The 18,985-nt window shown below is 43.2% G+C and overlaps 1 protein-coding gene across 1 annotated transcript; it reads right to left on the reverse strand.

Moving 5' to 3' along the window:
- Positions 1-2,498: 2,498 nt before the first annotated feature.
- Positions 2,499-16,765, reverse strand: LOC116498112 (protein argonaute-4). Its single transcript, XM_032202351.1, has 18 exons — positions 16,747-16,765; positions 13,711-13,876; positions 12,861-12,981; positions 11,594-11,775; positions 11,064-11,200; positions 10,842-10,976; positions 10,579-10,666; positions 10,022-10,169; positions 9,822-9,941; positions 9,482-9,610; positions 9,183-9,316; positions 8,225-8,409; positions 7,728-7,887; positions 6,802-7,117; positions 6,430-6,564; positions 5,536-5,637; positions 5,109-5,308; positions 2,499-5,008 (listed from the first exon to the last, which is right to left on the reverse strand). The coding sequence occupies exons 1-18, from the start codon at positions 16,763-16,765 to the stop codon at positions 4,900-4,902; spliced, it is 2,586 nt and encodes an 861-aa protein (XP_032058242.1). The 3' UTR covers positions 2,499-4,899.
- Positions 16,766-18,985: the final 2,220 nt, after the last annotated feature.

Below are 18,985 nucleotides of genomic sequence, written 5' to 3' on the forward strand. Positions count from 1 at the left end.
TTTACAAACCCAGGCTGCCGAGCTGGGAATCCAGTGACCCTGCAGTGGAAAACACAAGGTAGAGTTCGCCCACTGTGATTCGCGCCACAACTTACATCATACCTCAGCAGAATTTATGGCATAAATCAAACCACTGCTAGTTAAGGAATCTTGCTGACCAGCTGAGGCAGTGGTCAGGAAGGAGCTGATGAACCCTGGAACGAGGTCATCGCCCCTCTCTGCTTCCTCTTCCACATTTTTACAGTCACTTAAACCTCTCTGGGCACAGAGGTGCCACTCTGAGCCCTGCACCCTGGTTAGGCACGCAAATTCTACTACCAAATGTCTCTTCAGCCTTTTAATTCTTTCTCGAGTCTGTTGGGTATTTCCATGACATATTTCCTTCCAAGTTAAAGCATATGTTTACTTAAAAGCACGTTGTAGCTCCGAACTTCATCAGCCCTAGGTTTCCTAGGATTTGATCCAAGTGATCTTTACCTTTGAATCATTTTGGAAAGGCACTAGGGTAAAGTTAGCCTCTGCTTTTGAGCTTAGGCTTGCCTGCAGGCGAACAATCTCAGTTCCCAAACCCAACAGATTTCCACTGCAAAAATTAAGAAAAAAAAAGAAAAAGGAAAGCGGATGTACTGATTTGCCGAAGATGAAGGTTATTTTAAGCAATCATGTGTCCCCAGTTCATTTATAGCTGTCATGTTTTGTCCTCGTCCAAAAGCTTTTTTTGTCCTTACCGTAATATTTTTAGCGAAGTACAGTTTTCTGAGGAAACAACAAACCCTCACCTGAAATAGAAAAGATGAATAAGCAAACAGCTCTTTCGTTTATTAATTTGGGACTCTCTACTGTAGCATCACTTCTCCGGGTAGATACAGAGTCTGTTGACACTGCATTTCCTCTAGATGTTGCTATGTTATTTCTGAGAACGTTTTAAAAAAATACATCCATTCTGAACATCTCTCTATGCTTAGCACAGACTCTAAAAACAGGTAATTAAAATCCTTCTTTTAGTGTCACTAGAGCTGTTAACCATTGTAGACTTCTATCACTTTCTAAACCCTCGCACATCAGAAATTATCTTGTGGTAACAAGGTCCACAGGTGGGATATAAATTAACACGTACAACTTTTAATTCAAAGTTAAATAATTTAAGACATTTGTTTACAGGCAGCAGTATTGGTTGCTCACTCTGTACATTGCATTTATTAGACATCAACAAGGAAAAACGACATTTGGCACAAGAATGCCTTTTTTATTATTATTATTTTTGGACACATGAACACAAAATATCCCTGCAGGCTAAAAAAAAAAATACATTGCAAATTGTACACAACCAGCATCTTATCGCAACATGGGGCTGCTAACCCACCCAGAACAGTTTAGAAAGAGTACCTCGTATTGCTATAGACATACATCCAGTCCAAATTTAATAAAATACAATTTTAAACATTACAAGTCTAACAATATAGAAACAAAAGTTACATCGTAAGTCAAAATGAACAAATGCAAACATTTTACATTGAAGTTTCAGCCTCTAGACATAGAAATATGAAAATGTCAATAGCAAGGTATAAGAAAATCTGTAAGTGATATTACAAGATCTTTCCTCAAATGCACAAGGAAAAAACCTTGTAGTTGAAACAGTATTGATACAATGCCCTCCAAACCCTGCCTTCTTAAAATGAAAGCAGAGTTACTCCCTTGCTATTGAGCAAGAAAAATCCTACAGCACATCCACAAAGGTAGTTTGGGGGGTAGGTTTCGTTAAACACCGTATCTGAACAAATGTGCCTTTACCCATTTGAAGAGCAAAGCTGTTGATATAGGTTAAATAACTCTGACACTTGTGTCTGGAGCAAGAGACGTACTGCATGAAGCAAATTTGCCTGTATATCACAACCTCTTATGCCCTTTGGATGCAGCTACAGGCACTACACTAAACTGTGGTACTTAACAACAAGAATAAATAAGCCAGGCTGTTCAAATGTTTGAGACAGGCTAACTAGTGATTGCCAGAGCTTGTTCAGAATTCAGCTGTTCACAAAGCAAGCAGAACTGGTTTGAAAATGGGGTTTCTGCCCACCCGCCTCCCCCCCACCCCTTTTTATTTTTATTTTATTTTTTAAAGTGTCAACCACCCCCTTCCCCAACTCTTTAAACTTTGCTACATTTAAAATCTTTCACACCACATAGCTAAACAGTGGCCAACAGGCTTTATTTATAAAAAAAAAAAAGAAAAGAAAAAAAAAAAAAAACAGAACAAAACAAAAACACTCTAAGAACTACAGCTACAGAATGCACATCTTCCCATTGATTGACACATGCATAACGATTCAGTCAGTCCCAAGGGGTTAATTCAGATCGTCAAGCCCAACCTCCAGACTCAGCTCGTAGACCCTCAGAGGCCACTATTGCCAAAACTTTGATCTTGCATTTACCACCAAGCAACAGTCCTGAATTTAAACACTCAAAGTGACAGCACTGCAAAATTAGCAGTTTTTTTTATACTATTATTTTTTAAACAACGGTGTTCTAACACAGGATTGAGTTAGGGTTCTTGCCATGCTTCCCAGGGCTAGCTGAGATCTAACAATCCACGTAGTCTGAGGTTAAATATTCAGTCCAGTCACAGGCAAACAAAAGAGAGGCTCTCACTTCACTCAATCTGAACTAGGAGTGCTTGGCACTGGACAACTAACTAACTGGTGATAAAACGAAGTACTTGTTATGCACCCTTGATTAAACCAGTCACATTCTTGCCTAGTGCACAAACTCAAACAGTGATCTTTGATCCTATAACTTAAAAAAGGGTGCTCAGTTTCTTTTCAAGGTGCCAAAGTTCTCCATGTGTGTTGGGTCAGTCAGAGTTCATTCTAAAAAGGGGTTTTTGTATTCTCCCTGAACGAGTACTGAGAAAGCAGCCATCTAGCTGAAGCAGCGGTCAGTCTCCCACCCACATGTCCTGATTTTATTACACAAGTGAGGTATTCTTTAAAAATAAAAATAAAACAAATAAAAGGAATCTTTTTTTCAATCTAAACTCATCCACTATACGTGCCAGGAGCAGAGCTTGCTTCAGTCCCATTTAGAACAGAAAAGAAAGAAGTTTAAACTTAATTTAATGAGACATCCTATTTGAAAGGAGGTTATAAAACTGTTTGAAGACTAACTTCAGTGTACTCTGGTACAACTGAAAAAAACAGCATTTAGAAATGTAAACTTTAATTTATTTACAAGCTTAAAGACTGAAGGAAACAGCATTTCCTATTGCTGAAATTTTGAGGGGGCTGGTTCCTACGCTTTGGAACAGCAGACAACTTAGCAGCAAACCCCACACGAGTATCAGAGACCACAGTGCAATCGTTGGACTTCGCAAGCTTCTGTTATCAAAGTAGTGGTGTTAGTTCTACTCAGTTTAGGAATAAGCTTTTAATCTGCGCTAACTCACGTTAACACTAAGAGGAATCTACTCTTCACGTACTATGGTTGTGGATTCCGCGAGTGAAACCAAGCCCCTCTTCTTTATTACACATTGCAGCTGAAAAAAGCCAAGCAGATTAAAAAACCTTAATTTCTATAGGCTGGGACAGAATCAGGATATTAGACTTACATGGGTTAAACATGCTGTTGAATGCAGTTGTGTGTGCAACCTAGATTCCCAGGGAAAAAGTTTAAAATGCTGGTACAAGTCCTCAGGTTGCCTGTCACACAATACATTTAGACTGTACAGATTGGCAAGCCTTTCCTACATGTAACACCCAGTTTCCAAGCTTATAAAAAAAGTTGTAGACAGGACACCAACAGTGAATATAAAACAGTTAAAAATAATTCTTAAAAAAAGCATGGAAGTGCGTCTTTTCTAATTAGTTTCAGAAACTGCCAAATTGTGTGTTCAGAAAACGACACGAGAATGTTGGTTAAACTCATGCACAACCCTCAGCTAGAAAATTACACTGTTAGGGGGGCTTAAAAAACAAATATTTATTGCCAAAGTTAACCCTTCTATGAGAAAAAAGTTTTAAAATCACTTAGATTTATCAAACCACACAGCAGCATAAAGTGGGCACTTTTGTAAAAGTTTGCAAAATACCTAAAAGCTAATTTTTTTTGTATTTTTTTTTGTATTTTTTTTTAATCATTTTTTAGAGGGGGAGAATGATGGTTCGGTATTTCCTATGATACCATGGCAGTATTATTTGTAACCATTATAATTAAAACCTACTGACAGGCATCACTATCTGGTTATGTTACACATTCACAGAACAAGAACCACCTATATTTGAACTCGCCGTATAGTGCAATTGCTTTGCAGCCCAAGTCTGCAGAGATTAAAAAGATAATTAGTAAAACCGACAAAAAACTGCAATACCTGTGAAAGTTATGTTTGTCAAAAGGCATTTACAGTAGTGAAGTCTAAAATCTCCATTAAAAAATCTATGGCCCCACACAATAGAACAATTACATTTAACTGGAGTAAAACATTTTGCCATAATATGCATACTCACTAAGCAGTGCATGAAGACGGGGGATCAGTCGTCATGATAAACTAATGGGATGAGAAGATAACTTAAAAACCGTAGCTAGCAAAATATTCAATAGAAACCTTTCATGCCAAGTCCTTTAAAAATTTCAGGATGATCGGCCTTTTGCGCTTTGAGGTAAAAATTCAGTCCAATGCATCAGAAAAGACAGTCTATGAATTCCTATTACACAAAATAATGAAACGAATGGCTCAATTGTGTTGGTGCATCAGACATTGCTGTGAAGTACAGATTCAGTGCGACTGTTCAGAGCTGCTGGTAGTGGGCAGTCTGAAATAAACCGGGCCCTAGCTATAGCAGTAGGCATTGACAACATTTCAGGACTGCACGAGTTGTTGGTTTTGCCACATCTTCCCAGATGCTCTCAAGCAAAATACATTGTGTGTTGAGTGTCATGGTGGATCTGCACTGCCTTTGCCAGAGCCTGAGGATCACGGCCATTGCTCTGTCCCGACACGTGGCTGCCTTCAGCGCTGTAAAAAGGCAGACAGAGAGCCATGAACAATTGGGCCAACAAGCCCAGGACTCCAGTTCATTACCTGGCTAGCAAGACAGCGAGGTACAGTTCCTTACCTGTCGTGATCCTTGTCCACAAGATGGTATCTGGCCCTAAACGCTACCAGCCTGGCGTAGTATGCAGGAGCTGGGATAGAGACTGATCGTGTACAGCGCACATATGTGTGACACAGCTGGTAGGTCAGCAGCTGTAGCTCGTCTGCAGTAAAACAGTTGTCATCCCACAAGACCTGATAGTGGGAGGGCCGGCTGGTTCCCTGCGGAGAACAGAGGAGCATTCAGCTGGACAGCATCAACAAAACCAGAGGTGGTACTGCAGGCTGTACCTTCTATCAGTACACTGAAGAGTGAGCGCCAAACAGGCACTGAACTTATGCAACTAACTCTAAAGTCTGCCAAACTATAAATAGAAGCAACATTACTCATCAGGACAACAATTAGGATTTAGTCCCACAGTCTGAGTGCAGCAGAGCTGAAACGTTACCTGAATTCCTGCGTGGCTACAGAGGTAAAAGTCAAATTCAGAAGGATGCGTGATCGTGCTGTCCACAGTAGTGCCTGCTGGTACGTTGCCACTCTTACCCACCTGATGTGGAAAGTTTATTATTAGCCCGTGTTTGTTTTTCTTTAGAAGTGACCCAAAAATACCTCCTTAGATAGGCTCTACTTAAAGTTGCTTGAGAATTTACTGCTTGAAAATGGGAAAAAAATAAGGTAATTTACATAGGAGGAATGAAAGTGTTCTCTGCGAGTTCATGGTTAGAAATTTCACCAACTCTAGTTGGTGCATAATCAGAGAAAAATAAAGTTCCTGCCAGCACCATTAAAATTGCAGAGTGGGATAAAGCCTATATAAGTAATTCAGAATATGGAAAAAAGGCAGGCTTTCTGAAATAGATTTCACGCCCTTGTTTGCAATCACACCCGAGATGTTTATTTCTAGCAAACCTGTGATCAAGAACTATCTAAAACAGGTTCCTTCATTGGCCTGTGGATTTGTGACATAGGCAAATATTATTGATGCCTGTGAACAGAACAGGCGACTAACTGAACAACTAGCATGTGCTGAGAATCTCCAACTATAAAAAAAAATGAGGTTACAGCTCCAGATACACAAATCCAGGGATACAGAGTATGCTCATTCCAAAAGGGGCTGGGAACAAGCTGTTCCATCCGACTGCCTGATGTAGAGCAATAAAAAAAAAAAAAAAAGGGGAGGAACTGGCTATTTTGGTCTTACAGAGAGCCTGTTCCATCACAGAACTCCTCCTGTTTGTATAGATTAGTTAGTTTCAATGGGTGAGATGGAATCCACCCCTTTTATCCAAACCAGCTACATTCCCATTGCCTCCTTGCTTAAGTACCCAACATTACTTGCCCTTTCAGTTTTGTCAGCACAGAACAGTCTGGTGTGATGCCTCTTCTGCACAACAATGTAGGTTATGCCTGGTCTATAGTCTTCTTCCAAACTAATACAGGCCTTCCGGATAGCTATGAGCTCCGGCCATGCTACCTAGAAGTAGAAGATTTAATTATTAGGTGCAGAACTCAGTGCATGCAATATTATTCTCTCCAGGCATTAAGTGTCACTTCCTGAGGAGCACAATCAGACAGGATAACTGCACCTTGTGTCTGCCCAGAAAAACTTATTGAAACTGCAAATTGTCCCCTTAAACAAATGCAATCCATATTTAGTTGGAAATAAGTGCCAATCCCTTTTCACAAGCAACAAGAGATCATCAGACGGTACCTGTTTCATCTGCCCTTCTGATACTCCCCCTCTGTAGTAAATGATCCGTGTGGGCTTGAACCGAGTGGATTTGTAAAACTGGATCAACAGTTCTCGCACCATGTTAGTCAGGTCCTGTATCACCTCCTGACTGTACAGCAATTCCTGCGAGGTCTCCTGCCGGGAGGTCTGCACACGCACTGTAGCACAGTAACGGCTGGGGTGGCCATCCATGCTGCCTACCACAGCAGCAATAGAAGGCTTCTTTCCATCCCCAGCAGGAGGGTGGGTGACATCTGCTCCCAAGAAGATCACTGGCTGCTGGAACACCGAGGGCCTGTTTAATAAGGTTAAGGTGTATTAAATAATGATGCACAGAAGTGGGATGAGGAAGGAGGGTAGGAGAAAAAAAAGACAGCTAAGGAAAGTATATTCAAACCATTCAAGAGCACTAAAACCATGCCAGAATCTTTAAAGACAAAAGATCTCTACCTCCAGCTCTTATAGTCCAGACAGAGCAGAAAGCAGAAAAGAACCAAGGGCAGAGGAACTTACAAGCATTTATCACAAGTCACTCTGCCTCACTCCTTTTCTTTCAGTGTGGAAGGAAATACAGTATGCTTAAAGAGATGGCAAAAGTAAAAGGTAGACAGACTGAACCCAAAGGTAGGAAAAGGACCAAAAGAGACAAAAAATTAAGAAAAACACCTTTTTGAGCTTGTTTTCTCACACACACTGCTGACTCCTCTAACACTAAAGAGATTCCTCAGCACAGGGCTTATAAGGCAGATTCTAAACACAGAAGCACCCTCCTCTGTCTTCTTTAGTCTGTGGCTATTTCTAACATACTTCATATTTTGAAAGGTACAATTTAAACTAGCAAAACAAAATAACACCATTTTGCTTGACAATCCAGACTTCAAGGAGCACTTTAGATTTAACCTTACCTTTGATGAGGTACAAGCACATTGTTGATTCCTCCAAGCTTTGCGTTTATCTTCAGACACAGGTTGGACAGTGTTTGCGGGGATGTTTTCACCACGTTCTTTACCTGAACACACTGAGTGGCCATGCCAAGAAGCGTGTCACCAACCCGCTTTACTTCAGCTGTGACAGAAAAGTAAGACAGTGGTTCCAATTACCTGAACAGTCAGTAATTCCATCTGCTTTCTCTTATTTTTCTCAAATGCTATGCTAATTCGAATCCTTAAAGGTTCGCTGACAAAGGCTCAGACTGCTCTTTGGGATTCAAAAGTTCTCCAATGAGACCTGACAAACCAAACTTAAAAAAAAAAAAGAGCAACAAAAAACAACAAAGATGACCCAAAACCACCTCTTCAACTAAAGACACTGCCTACTCTGTTTCCTTTCTACCAACGAAGAGCATAGTGAGATGCCCAGTTGCTGTACAACTACTTAACGTTTTACAGCCTCTTCTCCATACCATACACAGGTGTCTTTCCAGGTAGAATCACCACGATCAGCTGCAGACCAACGTAAGTCAGTTTTAAGTGTTTAAACATGGGCTCCACGCTGTCTGCACCCTGGGCGTATTTGCAGAAGCAGGGCTGGCCTTGGATTGGCATCCCTGCATCCTTGGAGATCTTGCGCAGCTGGTCAGTGAAGCTCCTGTAAATGAAATATAAATGGAAACAACCTCACCTTTTCACTTTCCTGTTAATTCTATCAACAAGATCTAAGCTGTTTCAGCTATTTCACAACACCACCAACCTGACGCTACACTGTTCCATTAAGCTATTATATTATGGTAAGAAATTCACTGATATGATTTTAATCTTGTATGAGGAAAAGTTTCATAAGCCTCTGTTCCAGGAATTGCAGAAGCCTTGGGAAAACAAACATACATTTAAGTTGAATACTCTGAGGTAGATTCCCAAACTAACACTGATGTGCTGGTAAATTTCTATCATCCAGTGAATTTTGCTGCAACCATGATTTTTACTGCATGTTTCAGTGGTTTAAACAGCACCTGATATTTAGGACTCTGCAAAGTAATCCAAAGGAGGGGGGGGGACGGAAAGAGGGAGTGGTGTATGTTGTCTGGGAGGCAGTAAAGGTTAAAAAAATAAAAGTTTAGGTTTTGGAATAAAAGACTATCAATTATTTGTAAAAAACCATCAGAGTACAAGCTGATTGCAGTCTCCACAGCAGGAAACAGAGCCTCAGTGGTAAGGGAATTGATACTTTTCCTAGCCAGCCAATTAGGTTATGAGCTTTGTTGTAGTCTCCTCCCAAGGTGCAAATATTTAAGTCACGGAACTGCGGTTTCCTCTTTTTACTATTAGATGCATTAGTCAGCTTATACTGCATTCCACTGTTCAGAGATAAGAAGAAAATAATCCCCGAAACGGGTACTATTAATAAATATTAAAAATACTTACTTTAGTAAGTCTTCCCTGCATTGTTTTTGAGGAGCAAAACAGGCGACAGCCCAAACTTTAATCTCAATGCCAGCATAGAACTGTTTCCCTCTCATGTCCCACACGCCTTGGTTTGGTGTGGCCACAGTCTTGTTCTAGGTCAAAAACAAAGGCAAATTAAAAATAAAAAAACTCTGCCTGGTTTTGACTACAGCCAACCAGTGCTCAAACAACAGCATGCTTTCCGAGAAGATATATGGAACACCATGGATTTAAATAACCCCAGAACAAGATAGTATTACCAGACACAGAAAACTCACCCTGCCTCCGTACTGCAACATTGGTGCTGGCAAAACTCTGCCTGTCAACTCTGTCATTTCATTATGGACAACAATACCAAACTCCTTCAGGTACGGATCAGGTCCACCAACCATGCTGTTACTTTTTACCTGGTGACAAGGAAAGAATTTATGTAACTACACCCAATGCTTCGGGTGACTCTGTGCTCTTTGCAATTAATAGGTTTAAAAGTATTTGTTTTAAAGTCAGATTTTTGAACTTCCACAGTTTGGGGTTATTCTGGTTATCATGACATATGCTCTTCTGGAAGAGCCTTCTGGAAGTGACAAATGCAGATTGTTTAGCTGAAAAAATGCTCACTAGTCTGCTGATTTCTTCCTGTCGGTCTGGTGCAGATCTCGCAGTTGCTTTTATCATAGTTGATGTCTGATTGTCCGTTAGCTTCTTGATACATCTCTGGCCAGCCACTATGTTACACACCTACACAGGAACAGTGAGAAGTGGCATGACACCGTTTAACAAAGGATATACCACAGGGCAAGAGAAAGTTAGATTCTTACCTCAAGTGGCAAATATGTGTGTTTCTGTTCCTGTCCTACTTGGAGACAGGGAAGATGAGGATATTTTAGCTGCAGACTGTACTTCTGCTTAAAATATTGAGCTACTGTACACTCCATAGCCTGCCCATTTTCCAGCTGCAGAGGAAACCTATAAAGGACATTTGTTCTGGTTAGGCTTTTTTATTTTTATTTTTTATGTAAAAAGGAAAAAGCAATGTGGAAAATCTATTTCAGAGTAGCAATGCTTAAAACATTTATTTTCCTTAGCTACTGGATCTCTTGTTTGTAAGAAGATTTTATAGACAATATACTGAATTTATCAAAGCTGTTTTAACAATTACCACCTTTGATACCTATATTAAGAAGTTGGGATACAGCTTCAATTTTGTTGTATTGACGTAAATAAAGCAATTGTCAAAACCCACATTATTCCTCTGGTCCACTAAGAGTGAACACTTTCACAGCCGCATAGCTGCTTTACCGGCTTTTCTAACATAAATACTATACCTAAAAGGTCCAAGATCTTAAAAATTGTCACCAAGTGCTCGTGTACGTACGTCTGATGACTGGCTGGTCGCCGAGTAACATTGCAAACTCGGTATTTTCTCTTCATCTGGCCGCAGTGAGTAACCTCTACTTTTAGACCTGAAAACCAAAATAAGTCACCTAAATAAAATCAGACATAGGAGGCACCTTTGAGAAAGAAAACAGCAAAAAGGAACAGATCAACTTCCCAACTGCCTTGCGAATTTTCATTACAACATAGTACTGACAAGGTTACAGATTTCTGATGCAGTGATGCTTTAGGACAAGCCTTTACCTCTGATTTCTTTGGTAAACTTGACACGCTGGGAGTCTGTCAGAGGCTTGGTTTGTTCATTGATGTTCTGAATGTCCAAGACCTCACACATGAACTCGATGATAGGCTGGGCACGATAGAAAGCAGTTGCTGACACTAAGAATTAAAAAATAAATTAAAAAAATATTAGTTTAGAAGCAGCAAAGACTCTGTTACATTAGTGAGACAGAATCTCCTACATACCATCAATGTTGAGCATCATGTTCCACATGGCAGGCCTGACAGACTGGTGGAAACCAAACCAGACCTCCCTGCCACCACCCAGAGGGTGGTAATAGCCTTCAGGGGGGGAGAAAAAGGAGCGACCCACAGGAGTATACCTGAAAAAAACGTAAGAAAATTGATAAATCTCATCACTGCTTTCTGATGGACCTTTTTAAAGTCATATGTTTAAAATGCACTCCTATAGTGCAGTGTAACTGTTAGAACAAACTCATGGCAAGCATACAAAACCTTTACCAGCAGAGCAGTTGGAAAGGCTGCAGCAAATTCCAGTTGGAAACATGACCAGCAGATACAAGTCCTGAGTTGAGATCAAATTTCCCTATTCTAGTGCAAATTTGTAATGCAGGCATTGAATTACACAACAGCATCCCTCAACCCTTCTGCAGCAGGAAGGTGTAATAGCAGTAGAACAGCAGCAAGCAGTAAATAATACAAACACAAGACAGATGCAAGATTGAGCCAGTTAGGAAGACACTGGAAGTACTCACCTCATGGAGGGAAGGTGCCGTGTGATTACATCAAGTGCCTGTACAGAATCTTCTGGAACTTCATTCAAGTGCCCTGCCAGAGCTTCCAGCAGCAACTGAAGGCTCACGACTGATACCCACTGAATGGATACTTTAAAAGTCTGGTCCTTCCCCTCCCCTGGAAGCGTCACCTCCATATCCACCTTACATGTAAAATTAAGCAAAAGCTTTTGTTAAGGACTGCAGGCTAACATGACACTATGCAAGATTACTTGTTTCTCTTAAGTATCCTTTGATTCTTTACTTTTGCTGATTGGTTTGTGTAATTTGCTTAGACTATTACAATCAGTTTCCTTACAATTTGGAAAGCTTGTAATTCATTCATCTGAAGAAACCTCAGTGAAGTTACTGCGGTATCTTGAAGTCTAGATTGTAAGTGATAATTAGTATGGTGAGTATGATGACATCAAAACTCTGAGAACTGTGAGTTTTTTTTTGTTTTTAAAGTGTCAACCAGTTAATAGCAAAATGTCTTGTGTCCTTAACAGGAAGGCAAGAAAAAACTATTTCTGGTCAAAAAGAAGAATCACTGGGATACATAAATCTCTGAGTTCTAACATAGAACTTGAAATTATTCTCACACACCCAGCCAAAGGGTAAATGGGAACTCATCCTACGTATTCCTCATGGCACTGTATCAGCAATAACCAGATCCCTGGGGAGAAGAGTAGATGGGGGTTATTTAAGTTTTGCATCAGGACTGGTTGATACAGATCTCAATCTGTCAGAGCCAGGATGTTGTGAACATGGCCCGGCACACTAAGGGCCAGTGCAGCTGATTTAGTTGTTCACAGTCCTTGTAGCACAGTTCTTATGAACAGGAGCACATAGTTCAACAGCGCAGCCAAACCAAAACAGCCATTTGTCATCTAACAACTACTGTATCCTTTAACAAGGGAACTGGGGTTAGAACAGAGAAAATGGAAATTTGCATCAGGGTAAAAAAAAAAATAAAAAAAAAAAATTCTATTTGCAGCTGAAAGAGCACAATGGGTTGTTCAGAGCATCACTGACAAGTTCACCAAGTGAAGAGTTGACCACTAGAAACCCAAAGATGATAAACTTCAGTAAGGCACCTAAAAGCACCTAAATTACCAACACTGCCTGTAATTCCCAAGACTATACTAATACATGTGATAATATCTTAGGTTTTGGTCAATAAAAACACTTTTCAAATGACACTAACAGTTTTCCACAGAAACTTAGAGCTGCTTGTAGCAGCACTTACTCTGTCACGGCCAATTGGTAAGGGGTGTGCAGTGTACATGTTCCGCTTCCCATCGTAGCCAGGCTGCCGATCACCAAATATTTGCATCTTGAAGTGTCTCACCATGGTGTCCACCACCTCTCTACAGAGGAAGGCATCAAGTTATGGAGAACAGAAAAACCCAGCAATGATCCTAAGCAGTTTAAAATTCCTTTTTTATATTTTCTTAAATAGAAGAAACAACAGCACACTAGAACATACCCAAGTCATCAGCAGAACCCAAGAGCAAAAGTCACCTCCAGATTAAGACACTTAATTTTCAATATAAAGGTGTCTACAGGCATGGTAGGTGTCCAAACTCTCATTACTATCAGCAGAAATACGCTCAATATTGCCAGTGGAATCCGAATAACTGTTTGAGCACAGGAGCAAATAAAAGCATCTACCTTGTGTGAGCTGAGGTGCTCTGCAGCTTGATTCTATTGACTGAACATCCACATCTGAACACCTAAAACACTGCAAAGAGAATCCCTTCCCCTCAGCTAACACACATCTTTGTATAATAGACTGGAACAACTATCAACCATGTTCACTTGCAAACTAGAAAATAAAAAAAGCTGTAGTTCAAAGCTGAGTGCTTTTCCTAAAGCCTTCTATGTTACTACCCACTTGCAAAATATCTAATAAAATTAAAAAGAATATTATATTACAGCTCGCTGAACAATAGAACAACTGCTAACCACGATACAAACACAAGCTGTTCTGTAGCTGATTAACGTTTAGGACGTACAGTTCTCCTAAACTGAAGCATAAACACTTTTAAAATATATATATGTATATTAAAGTATTAGTAGTGTTAAGCAACTCATACCTGTTCACTCTTCGGGGCCGTTTTTCTGGTTTGATATCTACATCATAGTGATAAACGTCAATCTTGGGGATCTGGACCTGGAAGTGGTTGGCTAGGAGGCGGATGGGTTTCCCAACAGTTCCCAGGCCTGGGCGACGGGGTGGCTGGAAAAGGCTTGCCGGAGGCCCTACGGAAGTCAAAGAAATATGTAAGAAAAATAACTTAGCACTCAGTGCAGCATCCTTTCGGGTGTATTTAGCTGGAAAGCCTTTCTGGCAGGGCAGAAAATCTTCAGTAGCTTCCTGGGATTGCAGGTGGAGGTGCTCCCAGTGGCTCACAGCCTGCCAGCAGCTCTGAAGTTCCAGGTGAAAAATGCACTCCCTAAAGCATATCTAGGTTAATGCCACAACCCCTTCTCTGAATTGTAGTGACATTTTTCATAGCTACGGCTTACGAACTCGACAGAGTCCTGAGATGGAATACAAACATTTACATACTATGCATCTTGATATAATGTAAACATAAATGCATTCCTACCTCCATTTCTAGAGCAAACCAATAGCCACAGGAGCCACACCTTTCCATTACTGGCTTGAAGCTCAGATGTTCATGATTGCCACTCTTGGCATACTCAGGAAATAACACAACTTCTACCTGAAAACTGATGTAATCTAGAAATGGGGAATTGGAATTTTTATTCTGAACTAAACTAAAAACATATTGCCATATTGAATCCAGGCTAAAAGAGTTTTGTTGTTTCCTTTACATCACGAACACATCACTTTTGTTAACAGTGGGGTACCTTTCCCCTGGAGCATGACTCCAGCCAATTTCAGGTTCCAACACAAAGGAAGGAAGGACAAATGGTCTAGGCTTTCTTCTAAAAAGAAGAGTAAGGGAACAAGCATAAAGACAGGTATAGACTCCTAACAGGTGTGGAGAAGGTAATTTATTTGGACAGAAGCAATAGCTTCAGAAAAAGTTCCAAGGAGGAAATAATGAGAGGCTTAAATCAGTACTCACATGTAAGCTAGTCACTAGTTAACCTTTAGTTCAATTCCTCAAAGCGTTAAGATCTGAGATAGCATGTTAACAGGATAAGCATTTTTGTTTTGCTGTTGTTAAATCTGTCACAGCCTCGGTTGAAACTGCATATAAAGCAAATGGAATTAGTACATTTTCATGGGTTTTGTCTGTATCTGCCAGTGCTCAGTGCATTTAATGTTTCTTTCCTCTGTTCTAGAGCAGCAAACGAGAAGGGAAAAAAGTTTTACAAGACAGGAATGTAATATTAAAGTAATAATAAAACTTAGGGCAAATTCAGTATTGTAAGACTGTGTCAGCTTGACAGGATCTATTGAAATCAAAGGCTCAAAAGTTTATATAAAAAAGTATAAGCTGGAGGATGAAGCTCATATTTGGGCACACTTCAGCGTGCAGCAATAATCTTAACACAATCCTCAACTAAACCCAAGACTGAATCAAAGGAGCCTTCCAAGCCATCTAATGGCTACTACATTAAAATTACCGATTTGAGGATACCAACCCTCAAATATCTAAGCAGAAGTAACACTTAGAGCACGTAAGCAGCCGTAGCCCACTTGACACGTCAAGCTGCAGCAGCACGGTGGCTGTTTGGGCCACAGCCATCCCACACGACACATCGCTGGCTCTGCACCCGCATGAGTAATTGCCATCAGCCCAGGAGCTCCCAACGCCGCAGTTAAACTGGTTGTAGGGTACAGTTAGTACTCAAAAAAAGCTACAGCGATCTTGACGAGCGTGAATCATCGAGGGCAATCAAAGTTTGCTGTGCTTATTTGGATACGAGAGAGATGATCCATTAATCCTGTGCTAATTAGCCTGAAGTAAGTGCAAGCACTGACCTCCCACAAGAGATTAAATGACAACTATATTTACCCATTTTCCTGCCTCGCTATTGACAAGTTTTGCAGGCAGGCATGGCAATGCTGACCTAGGTCAGCTTTGATGCAAGGAGACAGCGCTTACACCTTCACCTTCCTAAAGTTATTTCTCAAAGGATTCTAGAGAATAAGCCAAAAGCTGCTCCCCCCTCTGAAGCCAGGCTTCCTTGCAAGTCACAGCAATTTTATCGGGATTTTTGCCTGGTCAGGCTGCCTAGGGTTATACTCACTGTTTCTCTTAATTTCTCCTATCGTTTAGGTTCTCTGAGCCGCCAGCTGAGTTACTTCAGACAGGAAGTACTTTTACACAGCCAAAAGAGGATCTGCTGCTGAAGTTGGGAGTGAGGACAGGCTACATCATGTATCTACACAGCAGAACCAAAACAAGCCCTCCACTAAGTGTTTTAGGATCTGGATTCTTCCGGAATCGCACCTTTCTGTCAATAAATCTTTCCTATTCTACTAAAATTAACAGCACTTCAATTATACCCACAGCTTGATCAAGATCTTTATCAACAATACGCACAGACCACTTGTGTTGAGAAACACATCTTGCAGTCAGCTCACAGAAGAATAATTAAGGAACGAGATACCAGTAGGAAGACACCCCGTACGAAATAACCCCAACATTTAGCCAAAGTTTGTTTAAAAAAAAAAATAACATCCAAGGCGCACGCTTTCAGGAGATACCACCTTAGGTGGCCAAATGTCAAAAATCAGACCGGAGGGCTCAGGGGATTTGGGTGTAGTGAGAGTGTCCCCAAAGCCCTGTGACACCCCCCAAGCCCTGTGACACCCCCCAAACCCTGCGCCCCCCCCATACAGCCCCTATCCCACTGACAGCCGGGGCCTGTCCCCCTCAGAGGTCTCACCACCGGGCAGCCCCCCCCAAAAAAAACCCAAAACTTCCCCGGGAGGCTGCAGCCGGTCGGGGGGGGGGCCCCCCCCGGCCCCTCACGGCCACCCCCTGAGGCCTCACCGGGCCCCGGCGGGCGGCGCTGCCCTCCCCAGGCCTCAGCTGGTGGCGCCCGGCCGGGCCCGAGGCCTTCCTCCTCCTCCTCCTCCTCTTCCTCCCCTCAGGCCTTACCCGCACCCCCCCAACCCCCCCCCACCACCTCAACGCGGCTCTCACCGGGTCCCAGCGCTTCCATGGCGGCGGCGGCGGCCTCGCTGCGGTCCCCCCCGGCCCCGCCGCTGCTGCTGCCGCTGCCACCGCCGCCACCTCCACCTCCACCTCCGCCTCCTCCTCCTCCTCCGGCCCCGGGCCCCGCCGCCGCGGCGTAACGCTTGATCTCGGGAATATTGGCACCGGGGGGGGGGCCCGGTGGGGAACCGGGGCGGGAGGGAGCAGCGACGGGGCCGGACGACGAGGAGGAGGAGGAGGAGGTGGAGGAGGAGGAGGTGGAGGAAGGGGCGCGGCGGGCAGCGCTCCGCTTCCCCGAGCTGTGGTGGCGGCGCGGGGAGGGGATCGCGGGCGCCGAGCGCGCCCCCGCTGCCGCCAGCACCGGCTGAGGAAGAGGAGGAGGAGGAGTGGGGGGGGGGGAGGGAGGAAGGAGAGGCCCCTCCACGCTGCCCGGCGCCGCCGGCTCGCGCACGCGCACCGCCCCCTGCCGGCGGGGGCGCGCACGCCGCCTCGCACCCTTTCGCCGCCGGCCCGGCAACAGGTGGAGGAGGGGGGGGGGGGGGGCGGTGCGCGGCCCCGTGCGCGGCCCCGAGGGCTGTGGAGGGGAGGTGGGGGCGCCTCAGAGCCTCAACCCCCCCCCCCCCCCCCCTCCGGGATCGGTCGGTGTCACAGTCAAGCTGTGGTGACCCCAAAACAGCCGCTGACAGCCCCCGTGAGGTGGTGGAAATATAAGGGGGTGCTAAACCAACCCGTGAGACCCACAAAAAACAGCCGCGGACAGCCCCTGTCAGGTTCTGGAAATATAAGATGGTGCCCAAAGCAAGCCATATAACGCCCCAAAACCAGCCGCTGTCAGCCCCCGTGAGCTGCTGGAAACATAAGGTGGTGCTAAAGCAACCCGTGACACCCCCAAAAACAGCCGCTGACAGCCCCGTGAGTCGCTGGAAATGTAAGGTGGTGCCAAATCGAGCTGTGACACCCCCAAAACCAGCTACTCTCAGCCCCCGTGAGCTTCTAGGAACATAAGATGGTGCCAAACCAACCCATGACACCCCAAAACCAGCCGCTGTCAGCCCCCATGAGCCACTGGAAATGTGAGGTGGTGCCAAACCCGTCCAAAACACCCCCAAAACAGCCACTGTCAGCCCCCATGAGCCGCTGGAAATGTAAGACAGTGCCAAATCAACCCATGACACCCCCAAAAACAGGCACTGTCAGCCCCCATCTGCCACTGGAAACCCAAAGCACAGCTCCCTCACCATGGCTTCGTTAGGACTGACAGCAGCTCAGTTAGGACACCCGGCAGCTCACTGTTGGTGTGGGGATCAGGAACAGCGCTGGAATATCACTCAGGGTGCCTGGAAGGCAGCAGCAGTAGGGAACGGGATGGTGCCACCAGGATTTGGGGTGTCAGGCTTCTGGGGTGCATGCCAGGACGACCCCGTACCTCACTGCGGCCTGGCCACCTCGCTTCACCTCACCCTCACGATGAGCTGCTCCCACACGCATCCCTCTCCTCTCTCAATTCTCCACTGGCTCACAAGAAGGTCAGAAGTCAAAACATTCGATAAATAATAAATGCCGAGTCCATCATATTTGCTTTTTTTGAACCTGCAGGGCTGGTATTTTCCAAGACCTTTCCTACAAGTCGAAGCGTCAGAAACCTATTTTAAAATTAAACGAAGCCTGTTATTCTCGTAAAAGTGCCTTACATCAGTTAATAAATACTTAAGGGAAACACCAGTATTACAAGACCAGTCACAAAACTACCATGATGTCTGGCAACGTTTCCAAGCTATTATTCAGCATATCTAAGTATAAAAATATAGACAAGATATACACAGGACTACACAAATAGTACTTCAAAAAGATGAAGACACAGTCTTTGCCTCAGGAAATTCACAATACCAAGGCTTGGTCCTCAGTCCTACTGAGTAGGGCTACTCAAGACTATACTTCATAAGTTAGAAATTTTAAAAAGCCAGCAAAGCAATTAACCTGATAAATATTACAAACATGCTGAGGCATCCTGACTGCAAAGTAGCCAGAACCCTATTGCTGTGTTATTCCACCCTTACATTGAAAACACCTACGTGTTTCCAGTGGTGAGGCTGAATCTGGTTATGACAGAAAAAGTTCCGATAGCTTTAGTTCTGAAGACGTTTCTAAATATCTCCCTTTAGAAGGCGTGGAAGGAATATTTTATTTAGTAAAAAATAGACTCACAAACTGCCTTTCAAAAATATCA

Source organism: Aythya fuligula, chromosome 23 (genome assembly GCF_009819795.1).
Source record: "Aythya fuligula isolate bAytFul2 chromosome 23, bAytFul2.pri, whole genome shotgun sequence".
NCBI lineage: Eukaryota > Metazoa > Chordata > Aves > Anseriformes > Anatidae > Aythya > Aythya fuligula.